Below are 16582 nucleotides of genomic sequence, written 5' to 3'. Positions count from 1 at the left end.
TGCATTTTGATTTGCTTCAGTTCAACTGCCTAATCAATGTTAATAGGAAACTCATACCTCAAGTCTGCTTGTGCCCAGCGGCCGCTCTGAACCAGCACTGGGCGAACCGTCTGCCCAGCAAGATGCACGTGCGAGAAGCACCTCGTTTCTCCTGCTTATCAGTAACACACAGGACCTGTGGGCTGCTAAATTATCTGTCACGGTATTACTGTGTTGCATAAAATCAACGAAAACATATAGCTGTGCTAACGATCTACTCCAGTTGCTGGTGATGCTAGAAAGAGGAGTTCCCCTTACGTAAGGGGTCGTACTCACAAACTTTTAGGCAGAAGAATCGTGGAACTTGCAGCCACTCGAGGTGACAAAACCAACCCGCTCCCAGGAGAGCAGCTCCCTCCCCATCCCGAACCATCCCACCCGCACCCACCGCCAGGGGCAGCTGCTATAGGGAGAGAGTATCTGCTCCAGGGCCTGACCAAGCTCACACCAAACCCCTCGCGTGGACCACCTTATGTATCTGGGGGGACCCCCCGCAGCAGCAGCAGTTTCCTAAAAGCACCACCGTGCTGCTTTACAGAAGCGCAGCATTTCGCACTCCACGTGCTGTCCGTGCCATTCCCCCCTCCATCAACTCCAATTTGCAGCCTCTGCGTGCGAGCCCACTGCGTCGCCCACGCGCCAGCGTCCTGTCTGTCCGTCCTGTCTGTCCGTCCTGTCTGTCCGCGCGTGGTGCCACACGGTGCCAGACCTTTACCGAGCGGCCGTTCCTCCGGAGCACCGTATCGTGACTTTGCAAGAAAAGAGACAGATAATTGCTCGACCAAGTTCTTCAGCATTAAGGGTCTGTTACGAACAAAAAAGGGAAGTCACGGTCCTGGCCAAGTTACGAGTTTTCAACCTGCACATCACAACCGCCACGGAGGAGGCGGCGGGGCCGCTCAGGGCCGCTCGCAGCGCCCGGTCCCCCCGGCACCGCGTCCGAGGGCCCCGCGCCCCGCGCCGCCGGTCGGGCTCCTCCGCAGCCCCCGCGCGGCTCCGGGCGCTGACACGGCAGGTGGGGCCGCGCGGGAGCGGGCGAACCCCCGGGAACCCGCACGGCCAACTTGGCCCGGCCCCGCAGACCCCGCGCCCGGCTGCGGGCGACCCCCCGGCCCGAAATTCAGTACAAATAACACAACGCACCGGCCGCGCTCCCGCCGCCCGCCCGCCCGCCCCCCAGCACCGGACGGGTTTGTCAGCCCCGGCCCGGCCCCCCCCGCCCGGCCCGCTCCGCCTCCTCCGAGCAGCGCGGGAGGGCCGGGCGGGCACCGGGCGGGCGGGGGGACGGGGCAGCTCTTACCCGGCCAGCGCCCCGGTTCCCGCTGCGGCCCCGGGCCCGGCGCGCTCTGCGCAGGCGGCGGGCGGGACCGGGGACCGGCCCCCGCGCTCCTGGGACTTGTAGTCCGGGGCCGGGCCGGGGGCGGGGAGCGGAGCTCCAACCCCCGCGGGCGGTTCCGTCGCGGGCGCTGGAGTCAGCGCGGGGCCGAGGGGAAGCCACGGCCGCGAGCGGATGTGGGGGGAGCCCGCGCCGCAGGGCCGGGAGCGGCTGCGAGCGGCGGGCCCGTGTGCGCGGAGCAGCAGCGGGTTGTGCCGGCTCTGCTCTGGGAGTCGCCCCGCGGCCCAGCCGGCCCCGAGCAGCCGCTCTGCCCGCAGGGCGCTGGCGCAGCAGCAGCTGTTCGGAGCCGCTGGTTAGATACTAAAATTGCCCCAGATTATTTTGATTCGATTTCAGGGCTGATACCGTCTAAAGGTGAAAGAGCAACTTTTAATTTCTCATCTCACATCACTCTTAAATCACCCAAAACTTTGGTTTTAAATCAGATTTGCGTAGTTGTTTTTTTTTTTGCTCTCAAACGCGATTTTGCACGTGAGCAGATAGCCCAGGGCGGGCACGGGACACGGCCGAGCCCCCGGCGGCAGGCACGGCCCGGGCTGCCACCGCACCGCGGGGACCCAGGGGCCTCCGGGCCTGCGCCCTCCCTGCCTGGGCCCCAGCGAGCAGCCGGGGGCTGATGGAACTGGAGTCACCCGAGCGAGGGCGCGGGGACTCGGCGCCGACACATCCCAGCTCAGAGGGTGCAGTGTCCTGCTGGGACCCCGCTGGCTCTCCAGCCGGCCTGGGGCACCGGGGCCAGCCCACGGGGCTGCAGGGGCCCGCGGGCCGGGCCCTGCTCGGCTGGAGGGGCGCTGCACGGCCCCGCCGCCGCCTCCCCCAGCGCCCCCGGGAGCGCGGGCGTCGCGCCGCCGGGCCGGGCCGGGCGCACCCGGGCCGGTAACCATGGAAACTTCCAGAACGTCCCCCCGCCCTCGCCGCGCCATGGCGCCGTCCCCAGCCAATGGGCTCCCCCCTAACCAATGGGCTCCCTCCGCTTGGCTCACGCTTCTCCGCTGATAGGTCCGCGTCGCCGGTGAGCTGAACCAATGGCACGGCAGGAGGGGGCGTGCCGTTTATGTCAGAGGGATCGCCTGAGTCTGACCAATCAAGGAAGGCCAGCTTAGTAGGAGACAGCCAATGGGAAGGCTCCAGCGAGGGCTCTGCAGCCAATGGCGATCCTCCACGAAGGAGTAACGGAAGGTATATAAGCGCGGGCGGCGCGGCCTGTGCCCTCAGCGGCAGTTTGTGGCTCGGCGGCTCCGGTGTGACGGTGAGCGCGGCGGTGCGGGCCCGGGGGGGCCGGGGCGGCCCGCGGGGCGGGGGCGGCGGGGGGGCCGCGGCTGCCGGGCGCGCACGTGGCGCCTCCATTTTGTAACCGGCGGCTTCTCGGCAGGACGAGCGGGCGGGATGAGGCTCCTCCTGTGGGCGCTGCTGCTGCTGGGCGCCGCGCGCGCGGACGAGGAGGAGAAGAAGGAGGACGTGGGCACGGTGGTGGGCATCGACCTGGGCACCACCTACTCCTGGTGCGTGGGGGCGGGGAGCGCTGGGCCGCGGGGCGGGGGGGCGGCCGGGCCGGGGGCGGGGGGGCTGGGGGGGCCGGGGGGGCCGGGCCCCGCGCCGCCTGACGGTCCCGCCGCCCCGCAGCGTGGGCGTTTTCAAGAACGGCCGGGTGGAAATCATCGCCAACGACCAGGGCAACCGCATCACGCCGTCCTACGTGGCGTTCACGCCCGAGGGGGAGCGCTTGATCGGGGACGCGGCCAAGAACCAGCTGACGTCCAACCCCGAGAACACCGTGTTCGATGCCAAGCGGCTCATCGGCCGCACCTGGAACGACCCTTCGGTGCAGCAGGACATCAAGTACCTGCCGTTCAAGGTGGGCCCGCGGGCGGGCGCTGGGCGGGGGTCCTGCGCGTCGGCTCGGCAGAGGAGCTGCGGGTGCTGCCTCCTCCTCTGGCAGCGCCACCGCATCCCGCTGCCTCCTGAGCGGCCCGGGCAGGGCAGGGGGCTGCTGCGTGCCTGCACCCGCAGGCAACCGCTCCTTCTGCTCGCTGGCGTTACATCTTGGTATATAGAGGTTTGCGGAGTCTTCAGAGAGAAAGAAACGCTTGGACAGGTGGGAATAATTAATTCTATGAATTGTTAAATAAGACAGTGTATGTTTTTTTCAGGTTGTTGAAAAGAAAGCCAAGCCCCATATTCAAGTTGACGTTGGAGGTGGACAGACAAAAACATTTGCTCCTGAAGAAATTTCTGCGATGGTCCTGACGAAGATGAAGGAGACGGCAGAGGCTTACTTGGGAAAGAAAGTGAGTTACCGTGCGGAACTACTGAGAACTCAAAGCAGCAGCTTCACAAAACTAGAGATGGGGGGCTGAATCTGGACTAGCCTTGCAACCCTGAAATCAGTGCTGCTGGTGGTGGGTTTTCACCTCTCTTTAAAGAACAATGGGCTCCTTGTTACCAGCGTTGCTGTGGTTATTTACAAGCTATGAGCTTTTTAAAATTTGTATGACTAAACGGTATCTCTTACTCCTGATGCAGGTTACCCACGCTGTGGTCACTGTGCCAGCCTATTTCAACGATGCTCAGCGCCAGGCTACAAAAGACGCCGGTACTATTGCTGGGTTGAATGTGATGAGAATCATTAATGAGCCGTAAGTAGCTTTAACGTGTGGTGCTGCAGGGGAGGCGGGGGGTGGTGCTGGTGTCTGACGGGGCTGTTCCTGCGCAGAACGGCCGCTGCCATCGCCTATGGGCTGGACAAGAGAGAGGGTGAGAAGAACATCCTCGTGTTCGACTTGGGTGGTGGAACTTTTGATGTCTCCCTGCTCACAATTGACAATGGAGTCTTTGAAGTTGTGGCTACTAATGGTGACACTCACCTGGGTGGAGAAGACTTTGACCAACGTGTGATGGAACACTTCATCAAGCTCTACAAAAAGAAAACCGGAAAAGACGTCAGGAAGGATAACAGAGCTGTGCAGAAGTTAAGGCGGGAAGTGGAGAAAGCAAAGCGAGCCTTGTCGTCTCAGCACCAGGCCAGAATTGAAATAGAATCCTTCTTTGAGGGAGAGGACTTCTCAGAGACGCTCACCCGAGCCAAGTTTGAGGAGCTGAACATGGTAAGTTTAGAAAGGTAAAATGACATTGCCTCAGCTCTGGGTTGGAGATGTGTCAAGTGCAGTATTTTGTGCTGTGACACTGCACTGTGGAGTATAAATAACTTCCACCTGCACTAAAGAGCCGGCAGCTGCTCCTTGCCAGGCTGGCCGGTGTGCACTGAGGACAGCTGAGGCCTCATCCAGGCTGGTCACAAGCCAGCCGATATTCCTCCTCTGTTGTGGTTGTCCTTTGTACCCTAAGGCTGCATAATTTGGAGACCAGGCACATGGCAACACAGTCTTACAGTCCTGGCCTCTTTTTTCTTCCTAGGACCTGTTCCGTTCCACTATGAAGCCTGTTCAGAAAGTTCTGGAAGATTCTGACCTCAAGAAGTCTGACATTGATGAGATTGTCCTTGTTGGTGGTTCTACTCGCATCCCCAAAATACAGCAACTGGTTAAAGAGTTCTTCAACGGGAAAGAGCCTTCTCGTGGCATTAACCCAGACGAGGCCGTAGCCTACGGTGCAGCTGTCCAGGCTGGCGTGCTCTCCGGGGACCAGGACACAGGTAAGGACACCTTCACTGGCACCTCGAGAGCGCGGTGCCTGGAGCGGGTACTGCTTACTGACAAAGGCAGGAGAACTTTCTTTTCCAGTCCTTGGGGTGTTTTGTGCCTGAGGTCTCTTTCCTTGCTCTTACAGGTGACTTGGTGCTGCTGGATGTCTGTCCCCTGACGCTGGGCATTGAGACTGTTGGGGGTGTCATGACGAAACTGATCCCAAGAAATACTGTTGTTCCCACGAAGAAGTCTCAGATCTTCTCCACAGCTTCTGACAACCAGCCAACTGTGACGATCAAGGTCTATGAAGGTAAGTGTCACCTGTGGTGGCCTGTGTAACACCTGGAATCTGTAGATGGCTACAGGTATCTCCTGATGGAGAAGAGCTTGGCAGCAGTAGCTCTCTGAAGCTGCTCTGATCAGGTTTTTTGACCTGCATCAAAAGCTCTTACTAGAATTTTTTTTAAATGTCTTTTTTTTTCTGTGGCTCTATCCTGAAGAGCCCTTCAGAGTTAAGAGATGATGCTGAAGGAACGTCTAGACAGGAGTCAGGTTGGAATTAAAGCCTTACCTTGACAAAGGGTGTAGCTCACAAAGCACAAACACAGCTAGGAAAGAAAGAAACCATCTCTGATTGTGTCTGTATCTGATTGTGCCTTCCAGGCGAGCGTCCCCTCACCAAGGATAATCATCTGCTGGGAACCTTCGACCTCACTGGAATCCCTCCTGCCCCTCGTGGTGTCCCCCAGATTGAAGTCACCTTTGAAATTGATGTGAACGGAATCCTCCGCGTCACAGCTGAGGACAAGGGCACCGGGAACAAAAACAAGATCACGATTACAAACGATCAGAATCGTCTGACACCGGAAGAGATCGAGAGGATGGTTAATGATGCTGAGAAGTTTGCGGAGGAAGACAAGAAGCTTAAAGAGCGCATTGATGCCCGGAACGAGCTGGAAAGCTATGCCTATTCCCTGAAGAACCAGATCGGGGACAAGGAGAAGCTGGGTGGGAAGCTGTCATCTGATGACAAAGAAACAATAGAGAAAGCGGTAGAGGAAAAGATCGAGTGGCTGGAGAGCCATCAGGATGCAGACATTGAAGACTTCAAAGCAAAAAAGAAGGAGCTGGAGGAAGTTGTTCAGCCGATTGTCAGCAAGCTCTATGGCAGCGCGGGCCCTCCCCCGGGGGATGAGGAAGCAGCGGAGAAGGATGAGTTGTAGATACTGGTGTCTCCGAATGTGGTGTGTGTATATATTGGACTCAGGAACACTTGTTTAAAATATTGGACTCTTAATTTGGAATGTAACTCTGAATCTTCACTCGCGAGTGGAGCTGGAACCGCTAGCCCGACGTGGCTGTATTCTGCTTTTCGTTAGCAGTTGCTCTGTGTGGGGAGGGCAGGGCAGCAGGGGTGTCAGTGCAAAAAGGGTTTAGACGTACTGGCAGTGGACGTGTTCTATTTAACAACTCGGTCATGTGAGCTTGGTGTAGAACTTTTCTACCAGAGGTGACCACAATAAATTTGTTACTTACACTGGACTATGCTCCAGCTTGTGTTCTCTATTCCCTTGTTGCAGCAGCCGGTTCTAAGTGGGTGGGGATGGTGCCCAAACGCTGGGGTTCAGCTCAGCCGTGGGTACAGCTGCTGGGCAGTCAGAGCTGTGGCAGCTGTTAATGCAAATTTCAATGCAAGGGCTGGGGGGAGAGGAGACCAGCTTAACTGCAAATAGAACTTCCTGCAGTATTAAAGTTATTTTAGGAGCTTTAGGAGCCAAATGACCTGTTTTCTGAAGGCTGAAAACCAGTCTACATCCAGTAAATGTTGTGTGTTTTATTTTTTTTCTAATAAAACAGCCTCCTTCGAAGTCAGTCTCTGTTTGACCATGATCCTTGTCTGATCCTCAGGATTAGATAAGAAATTGCACTGAGCATGGAAGGAGCTGTTGTGGTGCCTGCCCCAACACCTCCTTAAAACCACTCGGCACTTCCCACTTCCCTGGTGTAGGGAACAACCTCTTTCTGGTTTTCATTCACTCATTTTCAAAATAGTGATGGTTAAACCCTGAATCATCCCCCCAAAAAACTTGGTTTCCAGACAACACTCTGGCTCTGCCATTCTATGTGTTTACGGGAGTTTCTTGTGGTGGACAGCAGCCCAGACAAGTGCAGCAGTTGGAAAGCCCCTGCCCCCCGGTGTGAGCACAGTGCCACCTGTTTGAGGACAAGCATCTGTTTATTGGGAAGCAGACTGAGTCCCCCAGCACCACCAGGGGCTGGTGCTGCAGCTCTGCTACTCCACCAGGCTGACCACACAGTCCTGGTAGATCTGCCCCCGCATGTCCATCCCCCCAAACACAAACAGCAGGTGCAGGACGGTGTCCCCAGCGTGTCCCTCCTCGCCCTGGCTCTGGAGGGTGCTGGCTTCGTCACCCTCTTCCTGGGTGACAGCTCCCGCGTCCCTGCTCTTGCTGACCCGCCAGGGAATGATGCACATGGCGTGGTCCAGCCTCCCGGCGGGCAGAGGGGCGTCAAACTGCAGCAGCGTCCACTGCTGCGTCTCTGCAGTGCAAAGAGACAATTCCTGTCCTAAAATGCAGCTTCAGAGGCTTGAGAAGCCACTGGGACAATGACAGCAGAAACCGGACCAGTGTTCAACATCGGGGTGTAAGTCCAGTGCAATGACACTACCTGGGGGATGAAGCCCAGGAGCATTTTCCAACAGAGCAGCGTTTACCGTTAGGCAGCTGAGAGGCCTCCCTACCTGTGTGGTACTTGTACGTAGTGTCCAGTGCCCCGTCTGGGCCTATTCCACCGAAAATGTACATGTGGTCTTTGAACACAGCTGCTGCGTGGGACGCCCGTCCACCCGGGACGTCACCGGTGGCCGGTATCTTAACCCACCTCATGTCATCTGTTGGAGAAAAGGAACACATCTATGGTTAGGCACTACAAAAAACCCATGGGTTTTGCTGTTTTAAACAAATATGGTAATAGGGTCCCCAAGATCAAAACACATCACCCAACAGCTATTGCTCTACTTTACCTATATCTGTACTTACTTATATCGATGCAGAACAGATCATTGTAAAAAACATCACCAGCTAAACCTCCATGTATGAAGAGTTTGGTCCCAACTGCAACCACCGCGTGTCCGTGCCGAGGAGAGGGGGGATCGCCGTGAGTATCTGGCTGGGACCAGGCCAGGGCGGCTGGAAACGGGAGCGCGATGCGTTAGGAGGAAAACTCTGGGAGCTCCGCAGAGCCCCCTGAGGCTCCCGAGGAAGCGGCTCCAGGGGGCAGAGCAGCGCGTGCCGGGTGCCGCGCGGGCCAGCGCCGCGGCGGAGCTGTGTGCTGGTTGGACACCTCTAGGACGGACTAATTCAAACCCTTTTGGGTGCACACAGGGCTGCAGGAACCAACGGGACAGCTGACAGTACAGGAGCAGCACAGGACGATGCCACCGTGGAAAGGAACCAGCTATGGGGAAACGCGACAAACCACTGCTATCCCCACTACTATCCCGCACAGCGCTCCTCATCCCAGAGCTTTACGCCGCCAATCTGCCTCAAATTCCCAGCGAATACATAAAGATCAATGCACATCAACAGCGAGGAACAGCCACCCATCCATTCCAACTCAGAGCAAAGCAGGGACCCAATGTTCACACATTGGGAGCGAACCCAAGATGCGAACCTGGGGTTCAGCAGAGGACGGGTTCCACCCCTGAGCAAACGGCCCTTTGCGCATGCAGAGGTACCTGTGTCAAACACGTGAAGCTGCTGGTCTTTAACGGGCTCTGCTCCCTTATCTCCTCCTCCAAACACGAACAGGCGGTCCCCGATGGCTGCGGAGGAGCTGTGACACGTCCTGGGCGCGGGCTGCACCCCGCTCACCTCGGGACTCTCCCAGGTTCCTATTTCTAGTTAAGACATTTGATTAATAAATCAATCAGCACAATAACAGAAAACACGCTCTGCTTCCCCTCCCAAGCCACGGCCACCTCGCAGCAGCGCGGCGGCGGCTCTGCCCACAGCCCTCCCGGCCCGCGGCTCTTCGGGCGCTCACCGAGGTCCAGCACCTGCACGCAGCTCCGGTTCCCCGCCGGGTGGGCGCCGCCGAAGACCCAGAGGCGCGGGGAGGCGGCGGGCAGGAAGGTGCCGTGCTCGTAGCGCGGCCGCAGCCCGTCCCAGCCGGCCGGGGCCCAGCGCAGCGCGCCTGCGGGCGGGACAGCGCGGTCGGCGGCGGCCCCTCGGCCCCGGCCCCGCTCCCCCGGCCCGGCGCTCACCCAGCTCCACGAAGTGCGCGTCCGCGAAGGCGCCGGCGGGGTCGGCGCCGCCCAGCAGGAGGACGCGGCCGGGGCCGCCGGGCAGGAAGACGCAGCCGTGCCCCACCCGCCCGCGGGGCCGCTCGCCGCGCGGCGCCAGCCGGTACCTGCGGGAGCGAGGGCAGCGCTGAGCGCGGGCCGGGCCGGGCCGCTCCCGCCCCGCTCACCAGCGGCCCGGCCCGGGCCGCTCCCGCCCCGCTCACCAGCGGCCCGGCCCGGGCCGCTCCCGCCCCGCTCACCAGCGGCCCGGCCCGGCCGCCGCTCCCGCCCCGCTCACCAGCGGCCCGGCCCGGGCCGCTCCCGCCCCGCTCACCAGCGGCCCGGCCGCGGGCGGCGCCCGGCCTGCAGCAGCGGCAGCGCCCGCGGGCCCATGGCGGCGGCCCCGCACCGCGGCCCGGCAGGAAGCGGCTGCCGCCTTCCGGCCCGCGCCCGCCGGAAGTGCGCCGGGCTTCCGCTGGCGTCGGCGGCCCGCGCCGCTCCCCGGAAGTCACGGGCCCCGCTTCGGGCCCCGCTTCCGGCCCCGAGCCGCCGCGCAAGATGGCGCCGCTGGACCTGGACAAGTACGTGGAGATCGCGCGGCTCTGCAAGTACCTGCCCGAGAACGACCTGAAGGTGCGGCCGCGGGCGGGGGGGGGACCCGGCCCGGCGCGGCGCGCGCTCACCCGCTCTCCTCCCGCAGCGCCTCTGCGACTACGTGTGCGACCTGCTGCTGGAGGAGTCCAACGTGCAGCCCGTGTCCACGCCCGTCACCGTCTGCGGGGACATCCACGGGCAGGTAACGGCGGCGCCCGGGCCGCGCCCGCTGCTGAGCCCGGTGCCCGATCCGGTGCCGCGCGGCCCCGGCGCCATCCCGCCGCCCTCACGCGTCTCTCTCCCCGCAGTTCTACGACCTGTGCGAGCTGTTCCGGACGGGCGGGCAGGTCCCCGACACCAACTACATCTTCATGGTGGGTGCGGGGCCGCGGGCCGGAACGGGCTGGGAGCTGAGCCCGGCGCGCTCGCTGAGCTCCGGCCCGGCCGGCGGGGCTGCGGCCGCGGTTCGGCTGCCGGCGGCTCCGTTGTGTCCCTTGGGTGGTGTGAAGGGACACGGGCGGCAGGAGCTGTGCCGGTGCCAGTGCCATGGGTAGCGCTGTCCCGGTGCCGCAGTCCCTGCTGTGCCGGTGCCGTGGACAGAGCTGTCCCGGTGCTGCAGTCCCTGCTGTGCCGGTGCCGTGGACAGAGCTGTCCCGGTGCCGCAGTCCCTGCTGTGCCGCCGCCGTGGACAGAGCTGTCCCGGTGCCGCAGTCCCTGCTGTGCCGGTGCCGTGGACAGAGCTGTCCCGGTGCCGCAGTCCCTGCTGTGCCGGTGCCGTGGACAGAGCTGTCCCGGTGCCGCAGTCCCTGCTGTGCCGGTGCCGCCGCCGGGGGCCGGCGGGTCGCGCTGCCGTGTTGCGCAGCTCTGATGAGCGTGGTGGCCAAACCTGATCATCCGAGTGGCCGCAGAACAAGTTCTCGTGGTCCCCGCAGGCCCCACCTTCCCTTCAGCCTCAGGTCTCTCTGTGCACCGTGAGGAATTAATAATGGATTTGTCACTTTGCGTTTTTTTTCCCTTCGACTGTTTCTCCATTCGCGAACCTCATTGTGACTTGCAGGGTGACTTTGTAGACAGAGGTTATTACAGCCTGGAGACCTTCACTTACCTTCTCGCACTGAAAGCCAAGTGGCCTGACCGCATCACGCTGCTACGAGGCAACCACGAGAGCCGGCAGATCACACAAGTGTACGGATTTTATGGTGAGTCTTTATCTGAGTGGGATTAATGTGTCGCAAACGGCATCTTCCACTCGGGAAACCGGCTTTGGAGGCAGCGCTGCCTGGGGCCGGGCGGGCAGCGGGCTCAGGGAATCCCAAACATTGTCATTTGTTGACGTGATCCTCGTGGTCCTGAAGTTGAACGGGGGGTCGGCCCAGATCTTGCTGTTCTTTTTCTCCAGCATCTGGGGTTTCTGTTTGGTTTTTGGTGCCACTTTCAGTTTTAGAGACAGCACGTGTGTTTACACAGAATGTGCTTTGGTATTTGTAGTGAAAGGTTCTACACGAGTCATGATGTTGCTGTAATTCCCGTTAAGTTTCAGTGTCGCTAAAATCAGTGTCACACAGAGTTTGCTGTGGAAGTCCCGTCTGTCAGCAGCGAGCGTCTGGGCAAACGCCGCTGGCAGCAAACCAGCAGCAGAACAACTGCCTGAAAAACTGAGGGACTTAAAATTGCTTGGAAACTTCTTTTTTGTTTTGTGAGGCTTTGATAAAACCTGAGGAAATCCTGGAAAATACGTAACACCTGCCACGAGGACTGTGGCCTGTAACGGACTTTGTTTTGGATAACGTGCCGACAAGAGCGAGTGCAAATGTTCACAAGTCGCATGTGAAACGCCTGCTGAAGGTTTAACAACGCCCTGTGGCTCCCGCTGGCGCTCAGAACGTCTCCTGCTCACCCTGCTGGGTTCACACGTTCTGCCTCCATCCTCCTGGATAAAACTTGCCAGTCGAAGCCCCGGCTGCTCCGTCGGGGTCGGTTCGCGGCCGCCGGCCCAGGGAGCAGTGGGAGCGTCAGCAGCCGCGGGGCACGAGGGGCCGTTTCCTCGGCACCGCCCCGCGCGGCTGCAGCTTTGAGCTTGCTGCCGGAATTCCTGCTGATCTGGTACAAATAAAACAATTCTCTGCTTCGCAGATGAGTGCCAAACCAAATACGGAAATGCGAACGCGTGGAGATACTGCACCAAAGTGTTCGACATGCTCACAATCGCAGCTGTAAGTGTCAGCGCCACGGCGCAAAAACACGCGTAGATTGTCCAAATGGGAATTCTGGGATTTGTGACCTTTAAGGGTCACACTGGGCTGGATTAAAATATTGAGGATTTTGTACATGTGTCTTTTCTTCTGCAGTTAATAGACGAGCAGATTCTCTGTGTGCACGGCGGCCTCTCCCCAGACATCAAGACACTTGATCAGATTCGCACCATCGAACGTAATCAGGAAATTCCTCACAAAGGCGCCTTCTGCGACCTGGTTTGGTCGGACCCCGAGGACGTGGACACGTGGGCGATCAGCCCGCGAGGCGCGGGCTGGCTCTTTGGCGCCAAGGTCACAAACGAGGTAACGGTGCTGTCGCGCGCAGCGTGAAGACTCTGGGGGGTGCTGGAGCATCCAAACCGCCGGATGCTGTAACTGTGATCTCGCCGCAGTGCGGCCGGCGGGGTCACCGGGGTTGGTGCAGGACGCTGTTCAGAGGGTGTAGGAGACAAAAAACCAACATTTCCTTAGCAATTCTTGACTGTTGCTTTGGGCCGCAGCGAGCAGAGTGCTCGGGTGACACGCACTGACGTGTCGCAGCTGTTGTGTGTTCCTCAACACCCCAACGCTGTTTTCAGTGCGCGGGGTGTAAAAGCCGCTCGTGTGTCGGCGCGTGTGCCGGGGCGGGCACCGTGACCGGCAGCTGCTCGTGGAAAACCCACGCGTTCCTTTTGGCCTTTTTTCCCTTTGCAGTTTGTTCACATCAACAACCTGAAGCTGATCTGCCGGGCGCACCAGCTGGTTCACGAGGGCTATAAGTTCATGTTTGACGAGAAGCTGGTGACGGTCTGGTCCGCTCCCAATTACTGCTACCGCTGCGGGAACATCGCGTCAATCATGGTCTTCAAAGACGTAAATACCAGAGAACCAAAGCTGTTCCGCGCGGTCCCCGACTCCGAGCGCGTCATCCCCCCCCGAACCACCACCCCGTATTTCCTCTGAGCCCCGCTGTGCCCCCGCCCCCCCCAACAATATACTTTTTATTGAGCACTTTGCTGCTGAAATGCTGCCTCTTGCCTTTTTTATTTTTAAATTATCTAAATTTATTGTGTATTATGGTGTCTGTAGCAAGTTTCTTTTTTCCCCCCCCCACCGTAGAATGATTTCAGAGTTATTTGTACTATGCCCCTGTAATTTGTACCCCCGCCCGTAGTCCTTGCGTAGCTCTGGGTTTAGAGACATTTTCCGTGTCCCGATGGTGCCGCACGGGGAGCAGCTCGGTCCCGGTGTGACATTCAGCTTTTTTGGTAAGTTTTAAGGAATTTCAGCAGCAAAGTTCCCGCCGGGCGCGCGGAGCCCCGAGCTGTGTCCCTGTCCCCCCCCCGGCTGGCGCCTCGTCCCTGGTTGTAGGTGCAGAAATAAAGTGGCCAGAGGGGCCGAGTGTGTGTCCCCCCCCCAACCTTTTTGTTTTATGAGGATTCCGGTAAAAAACCCACGAAAACCTGCTACAGCGATCGGATTTGTACATTAAAATAATTGTTCTGATTTTTTCAGATATTTTGTGTTTTTAATGAAGTCTAACCTTACCGGGGTGATTGACGTCCTGGGGCCCCGCCCCTTCCCCTCGCGTCTCCGCCCCCTGCGCGGGGCGGCCCCCGGGCCGCCCCGCGCAGGGGGCGGAGACGCGAGGGGAAGGGGCGGGGCCGCGGCGGGGAGGGCGGGGCCACTGCGGGGAGGGCGGGGCCGTGTCCAGCGCACGGTGTCGGTTCCGGTTCCGCTGGCGGCGGCATGGCGCGCAGCACGCTCTCCTCCCGCTTCCGCCGCCTCGACATCGACCAGTACGACGAGAACCGGTTCGTGGAGGAGCCCGAGGAGGCGGCGGCGGCCGAGCCCGACGCGGGGCCCGAGGTGGAGGCGCTGCTGAGGCAATATCCTTTGGGACGGGAGCGGGAGCGGGAGGGACCGGGTTACGCGGAGCCGCCGTGTCCGCGATCGCGGCCGGTCGGGATCTGATGCGCTGCTCCGGTGTCGCTGCGAGCGCGGGGTTCGGGGCCGTCCGCGGAGCCGTTGAGTCCTTGACCCGAGGCCGCAGAGGGGACGCGCTGCGGGCGCTGCTGGCGGCGCTGCGGAGCGCGGCGGGGAGCGGCCGGAGCCCCGCGGGGAAGGTCAGCGGGGCCGGGGGGGCTGCGGGAGCGGCGCTGCGGTTACGGGCCGTGTTTTCCCCGTGTGTTCGCTCCCGAAAGCGCTTCCCCCGCGCACCCCGCCCCGCGCTCCTCGGAGCACTTTGCCAACACGAGTCCCGGGCTCGGTTGGGCTCGGCCGGTTCTCACGTTGCTCCCCTCCCCGTGTCTCGCAGGAGCAGGCGCAGGGAACGATGCTGAAGGTCCTCACGTCTTTTAAAAGCAGTGAAATAGAACAAGCGGTGAATTCCTTGGACAGGAACGGCATTGACTTGCTAATGAAGTACATTTATAAAGGATTTGAAAAGCCAACAGAGAACAGCAGTGCAATATTGCTCCAGTGGCACGAAAAGGTGCGTTTGGTGCCGTCCTGGCTCAGCCGCGCTCCGCAGGGTCACAGTCACGGTCGGCGCTTTCGCGAGAGCCCCGCTAGAGCAGCAGAGGGGGCCGGGGCTCCTCAGTGCTGAACAGCCCCTGGCGCTTCCCGTTGCCTTTGGTCTCTTTGAGCTGGGACTTGTTAAGCCTTTGGCTTTGTCCAGGCTCATCCACGGCGGGAGCTGAGGCCGGTGCCGGGGCAGTGGCGCTGAAGGACGCGTTGTGGTTTCTGTGCCTCGGGAGCCGCAGCACGGCCGGGGGCGGGTGACGCGCAGCAGCCGCGTTCCTGTCGCTGCGTGTTCGGCCGCGAGGGGCTCCGGAGGCTCCGCAGCAGCGCTGCTGGCAGCACCTGGCACGGCTTGGTGACGGGATTGAGCAAACCTGCGCAGTTTGCACGGGAGAGGCTTTTGAGCTTCCCCAGAAGGATCCCCCTGCGATCTGGAGAGGTTCTGGCGTTCTGTGACGTGCCCGCGGCCAGACAGGGAGGGTGGGATGTGTTTGCTCAGCCCGTGGCAGTCGCGTGTTCCCTCTGTGACACATGGAGCAGCTGCCCGGTGTCGGGTGAAAGGACTTTGTCACGCGCAGCTGCACGGGCTGCGGCTGCGGCTCCCCCAGGACTGCGGCTCCCCTGGGACCGCAGCTCCCGTGCTGCCGGCGGCACCGTGCTCGTCTTCACATCTACAGGTTTTTTCCTGTGACATGTAGAGAATGAACTTGTGCGGTGAGTCCGGCAGCTGTCACCCGCTCTGCAGAACAGGGACGGGGAGCAGGAGCGGATTTCTCAGGACAGCAAAGAACCTGTTTCTGCTTGTTGGGTTTTGGTTTTGTTTTCCCTGCTGTTCCCGCTGGTGGCTGTGTGCAGGTGACCACAGGTGGGTGACGTTACCGCGACTGGCAGGGTGACCGGGCTCGGAGCACACAGGCACACGGAAAGCATCTCGTCCTGTTTGTTCTGAAAGGAATGAGGCGGGTGTGATGGGGCCGGGCGGGGGTTCCAGCCGTGCTCCTGTGCTGCTCTTTGGCACAACTGGTAAGATGTGCAGCTTGCTCCGAGAGGAGGCAGCGAAAACAGATTGTCATCAATTAACTGCATGGAAGACTTGAGAGCAAAAAGGAGGGAGGACAAGGTGGAACGGCCCAGGCTGCCTCTGTGTGACAAATTCTTGGAGAAAAGCCGCCTCCTCTTCTGTTACTGAATGTGTGTGTTGTTTTAAGGTGCCCTTGCGTGCGCCGCAGTGACTCTGACCCGCTCTCCTCTGTCCCCGCAGGCTTTAGCGGTCGGTGGCCTCGGTTCCATAGTGAGAGTTCTGACAGCCAGAAAGACTGTTTAAAGGACTGCAAACTGAACCAAGAGCACGATCAGTTTTGGACGCGGAAGAAGGAATTAGCTGAAATGACACTGGTCCATCTTTGTTAGAGATTGCAATCTACTGAAATACTGTGGAAACCTCCTCTCGGGATGTGTTTAACCTTAGAGGTGGGGCAGAGCAAAGGTATTGCTGCATATTCTGACTATCAAATACAGGAGCCGAGCCGCTCTCCTGTAAGCACAGATATTTCCAGATGCTGCTTTATCCAGGTGACACAGGATCCCGCGTGTGCTGCTGACGCGAGGGTGGAGGCGCGAGCCGGGCGGGAGGAGCGCGGTGGAGCCTGCGGTTGTGCGTGGGGTGAAGGACGAACTGGACGGGGGCTGGTTTCATTGCAAGTGCCTGCTGCATCAATAAAGTTCTTGGATCGCGAGTTAAGTCATTTATTTGTTGCTAAATCTAAGCCTGACTCCTATTGAAAAGCAGGTCAGCAATATACCATTCTGAGCGTCCACTGCTCTTAACTCCACCTGTTCACAGAAT

At 60.1% G+C, this 16582-nt stretch overlaps 5 protein-coding genes across 14 annotated transcripts in view; 3 read left to right on the top strand and 2 right to left on the bottom strand.

Moving 5' to 3' along the window:
- Positions 1 to 1397, bottom strand: part of GAPVD1 (GTPase activating protein and VPS9 domains 1) — a 29730-nt gene extending 28333 nt beyond the window's left edge. For 5 of the 8 annotated variants that reach the window (XM_082067454.1, XM_082067447.1, XM_082067453.1 and 2 more), the window contains exon 1: positions 1340 to 1397. The gene's annotated coding sequence lies outside the window, so the exon portion shown is untranslated. Of the gene's footprint in view, positions 1 to 508; positions 610 to 748; positions 830 to 1339 lie in introns of those variants that run through there. The other 3 variants (XM_082067448.1, XM_082067449.1, XM_082067450.1) reach the window with 3 other exon arrangements.
- A 1173-nt stretch (positions 1398 to 2570) lies between these two features.
- On the top strand, positions 2571 to 6621 carry HSPA5 (heat shock protein family A (Hsp70) member 5). The gene is made up of 9 exons (XM_082067444.1): positions 2571 to 2684; positions 2808 to 2937; positions 3059 to 3290; positions 3586 to 3723; positions 3959 to 4071; positions 4149 to 4539; positions 4850 to 5087; positions 5222 to 5389; positions 5743 to 6621. Exons 2-9 carry the CDS (start codon positions 2822 to 2824, stop codon positions 6300 to 6302), a joined length of 1956 nt encoding a protein of 651 aa, XP_081923570.1. The 5' UTR covers positions 2571 to 2684; positions 2808 to 2821; the 3' UTR covers positions 6303 to 6621.
- A 675-nt stretch (positions 6622 to 7296) lies between these two features.
- On the bottom strand, positions 7297 to 9829 carry RABEPK (Rab9 effector protein with kelch motifs). 2 transcript variants are annotated; one of them, XM_082067445.1, is made up of 7 exons: positions 9720 to 9829; positions 9368 to 9513; positions 9148 to 9297; positions 8840 to 9001; positions 8142 to 8291; positions 7844 to 7993; positions 7297 to 7641 (listed from the first exon to the last, which is right to left on the bottom strand). In XM_082067445.1, the coding sequence occupies exons 1-7, from the start codon at positions 9776 to 9778 to the stop codon at positions 7373 to 7375; spliced, it is 1086 nt and encodes a 361-aa protein (XP_081923571.1). In that variant the 5' UTR covers positions 9779 to 9829; the 3' UTR covers positions 7297 to 7372. The 2 variants fall into 2 exon arrangements, with proteins under 2 accessions (XP_081923571.1, XP_081923572.1); XM_082067446.1 differs by lacking the exon at positions 9148 to 9297.
- Positions 9830 to 9887: 58 nt separating this feature from the next.
- Positions 9888 to 13729, top strand: PPP6C (protein phosphatase 6 catalytic subunit). Its single transcript, XM_082068002.1, has 7 exons — positions 9888 to 10018; positions 10086 to 10181; positions 10288 to 10353; positions 11037 to 11178; positions 12113 to 12192; positions 12328 to 12537; positions 12928 to 13729. The coding sequence occupies exons 1-7, from the start codon at positions 9944 to 9946 to the stop codon at positions 13174 to 13176; spliced, it is 918 nt and encodes a 305-aa protein (XP_081924128.1). The 5' UTR covers positions 9888 to 9943; the 3' UTR covers positions 13177 to 13729.
- A 173-nt stretch (positions 13730 to 13902) lies between these two features.
- On the top strand, positions 13903 to 16428 carry ARPC5L (actin related protein 2/3 complex subunit 5 like). 2 transcript variants are annotated; one of them, XM_082067685.1, is made up of 4 exons: positions 13906 to 14103; positions 14268 to 14339; positions 14531 to 14707; positions 15998 to 16415. In XM_082067685.1, the coding sequence occupies exons 1-4, from the start codon at positions 13963 to 13965 to the stop codon at positions 16058 to 16060; spliced, it is 453 nt and encodes a 150-aa protein (XP_081923811.1). In that variant the 5' UTR covers positions 13906 to 13962; the 3' UTR covers positions 16061 to 16415. The 2 variants fall into 2 exon arrangements, with proteins under 2 accessions (XP_081923812.1, XP_081923811.1); XM_082067686.1 differs by lacking the exon at positions 14268 to 14339 and having other exon boundaries at positions 13903 to 14082; positions 15998 to 16428.
- Positions 16429 to 16582: the final 154 nt, after the last annotated feature.

This window comes from Streptopelia decaocto, assembly GCF_964273445.1.
Source record: "Streptopelia decaocto genome assembly, chromosome: 17".
NCBI classification, from domain to species: Eukaryota; Metazoa; Chordata; class Aves; order Columbiformes; family Columbidae; genus Streptopelia; species Streptopelia decaocto.
This window is presented reverse-complemented; position numbering and strand designations above follow the sequence as displayed.